This window comes from Zingiber officinale, chromosome 1B (assembly GCF_018446385.1).
Source record: "Zingiber officinale cultivar Zhangliang chromosome 1B, Zo_v1.1, whole genome shotgun sequence".
In the NCBI taxonomy this organism is placed as follows: domain Eukaryota; kingdom Viridiplantae; phylum Streptophyta; class Magnoliopsida; order Zingiberales; family Zingiberaceae; genus Zingiber; species Zingiber officinale.
The window spans coordinates 126,386,326-126,388,751 of record NC_055986.1 but is presented as its reverse complement, the minus strand read 5'-3'; the positions used below and the strand labels follow the sequence as shown (position 1 = coordinate 126,388,751).

Sequence of the window (2,426 nt, the reverse complement as noted above, 5' to 3'; positions counted from 1 at the left end):
TGTACACATTTACTAGTTATCCTTGGAAAAATACGACTTGGGACTCGTTGCTACAACACTTGTCTTAATTTTAATGAGTTTCAATAATAATTAATTTGGAGCGTCTCATGACATCCAAAAAGGCTGACACTAAATTTTGGCGTCGTTGCCGGGGAGCAACTAACTAGTAGTGTGTATTTAATTTTGGATTGTGCATTGATTGATTTTATTGTTAGTATCTTTCACTACAACAAAAACTGCAAACGACAACACCCCTACGACAACGGTTTTAAGAGAAAGCGTTGCGTATTTGCTCAAAGACAACGGTTTTTACCAAAACCATTGTTTTTGAACTCCCCATTAAATATAAAAGACAACGATTTTGGCAAAACTGTTGTCATTGAGCGATTTTTTTTTTTAAAACGACAACACTTTTTACAACGGTTTTATAAACCGTTGTCTTTATCCGCGTTTTTAACGACTACGACAACAGTTTTGAAAAAAATCGTTGTAATTGAATTTGGTCATTTTCCCCCTCGTTGTTTTCCTTTCCCTCGCTGTTTTCTTTTCAGCGCCGTGTTTTTCCCTTCGCGCTCCCGAACCTAGCCATTTTACTTTCTCCTTCTTCGCGATGGAATCAATGGACAGGTGGGAGGCGGCTCCGGCGTCCGCTCCCTCCCTCCCTTCTCCCTCCACGACTCCAACACTGTCCATCGCTCCACACGCCTTTTTGTAACGGAAACTTCTCGATATCTCTCAAATCCCTTCCCCCTCCGCGTTTTTTGTCGCATTCCCATTCCCACAGCCACGACCATCTCCCCCTCTCCCAGCCTCCATCGTTTTCCTCTCGCTTTCCTCTCGTCATGCTCCGAAAGATGGCCGATCTGACCCCAGCTATGGTCCGACCCCAACCTCTTCTCTCACCTCCTGAACGCCTGCTGCCTACTCCCTTCGCCGCGCTCCCTCCGCCTAGGTCGTCAGCTCCACGCAATTATAGCCATCGTCGGCGCTGCCTCTTTCCACCGCTTCATTGGAAACCACCTTTTCCACATGTACCTCAAACTTGGCCGGGTCCCCGCCGCCCGCGCCGTGTTTGACACAATGGCGTGCCGAAACATCATGTCCTTCAACATCCTCATCAACAGTCTCATCCATAACGGGGACATCAACGCTGCCCGCAAGCTGTTCGATGAAATTCCAGAGAGGAACCTCGCCACCTGGAACGCCATGATTGTCAGGCTGGCTCACTTCGAGCTCGACGAGGAGGGACTCGAGTGCTTCCTGAGGTCGAGGAGGGAGGGCCTGCGTCTCGATGAGTTTAGTTTGGGGAGAACCTTGCGATGCTGCACCGGATTGAAGGATGCAAGTTCTGGTCGCCAAATCCATGCCTTCGTGGTTATCAATGGGTTTGGGCAGGACATGTGTGTTGGGAGCTCTCTAGCTCACATGTACATGAGAAGTGGTCATCTTGAAGAAGGAGAAAGGGTTCTGAAAGGATTGCCTTTCCTCAATGTGGTCTCTTGCAATACTGTGATTGCAGGAAGAACACAAAATGGGGACCCTGAAGGGGCCTTCCACCATTTCATCCTCATGAAGAATGTCGGATTGTTGCCAGACCATGTAACCTTTGTTAGCATCATCAGTGCATGCTCTGACTTAGCTGCCTTAGCACAGGGGCAACAAGTGCATGCACAAGTCATCCATGTTGGAGTTGGTTCAGTCACCCCGGTGAGGAGTTCACTGATAAGCATGTATTCCAAGTGCGGTTGTTTGGAGGATTCAAGCACGATATTTTCTGAATCTGATGCATCAGACCTTGTGCTCTGGAGCTCCATGATTGCAACCTACGGTTTTCATGGACGTGGAGAGGAGGCTATCAAGTTGTTTAATGAGATGATCGGAGAAGCCACAATTATCATGCTGTAGTTTTGTTTATTCCAAAAAGTTGCAATATTTGTCGCTTTGCCTTATTCAGGTTTTAGCTACTATGCCTTCCTTTTTTTCCTTTCAATTTGTCTTCTCCAAGTGCATCTGATATCTGTTTTCATGATCAAAAAATCTCTTCATCATGGTTTCCTCATCTCATACTTCAACCTATCCCTTGGGTTGAATAAGTTTGGGCTAAGAGAAAAATAAAGAATTGTACCAATGATATTATTAATTTCTATACCTCATTTCTCTCCATCACACTGATAAGTGATTGTTCTTATTCATAAAGGCTCCTATTTTTGACATGTTATTTGGTTTGCCTCTTTTTTTATTTCATCAACATGATTTTGTTTACATAAGTGTAGGACGAAAGGTGTTACTCTCATATATGTATTTAATTGTGGATACTTAATATTATTTGCAATAATGAGTCCATCAATGTATGACATGATTGATTGTCTTCTAGGGTATGCTAGTTGCACTGTCACTGGAATAAAAGTCCAATATTGTGGCCTATG

At 44.5% G+C, this 2,426-nt stretch overlaps 1 protein-coding gene across 1 annotated transcript; it reads left to right on the top strand.

Annotated features, from left to right (window-relative positions):
- The first annotated feature begins 1,029 nt into the window (after positions 1-1,029).
- On the top strand, positions 1,030-1,905 carry LOC122041908 (pentatricopeptide repeat-containing protein At2g41080-like). The gene has a single exon (XM_042601785.1). The coding sequence runs from the start codon at positions 1,030-1,032 to the stop codon at positions 1,903-1,905; it is 876 nt and encodes a 291-aa protein (XP_042457719.1).
- Positions 1,906-2,426: the final 521 nt, after the last annotated feature.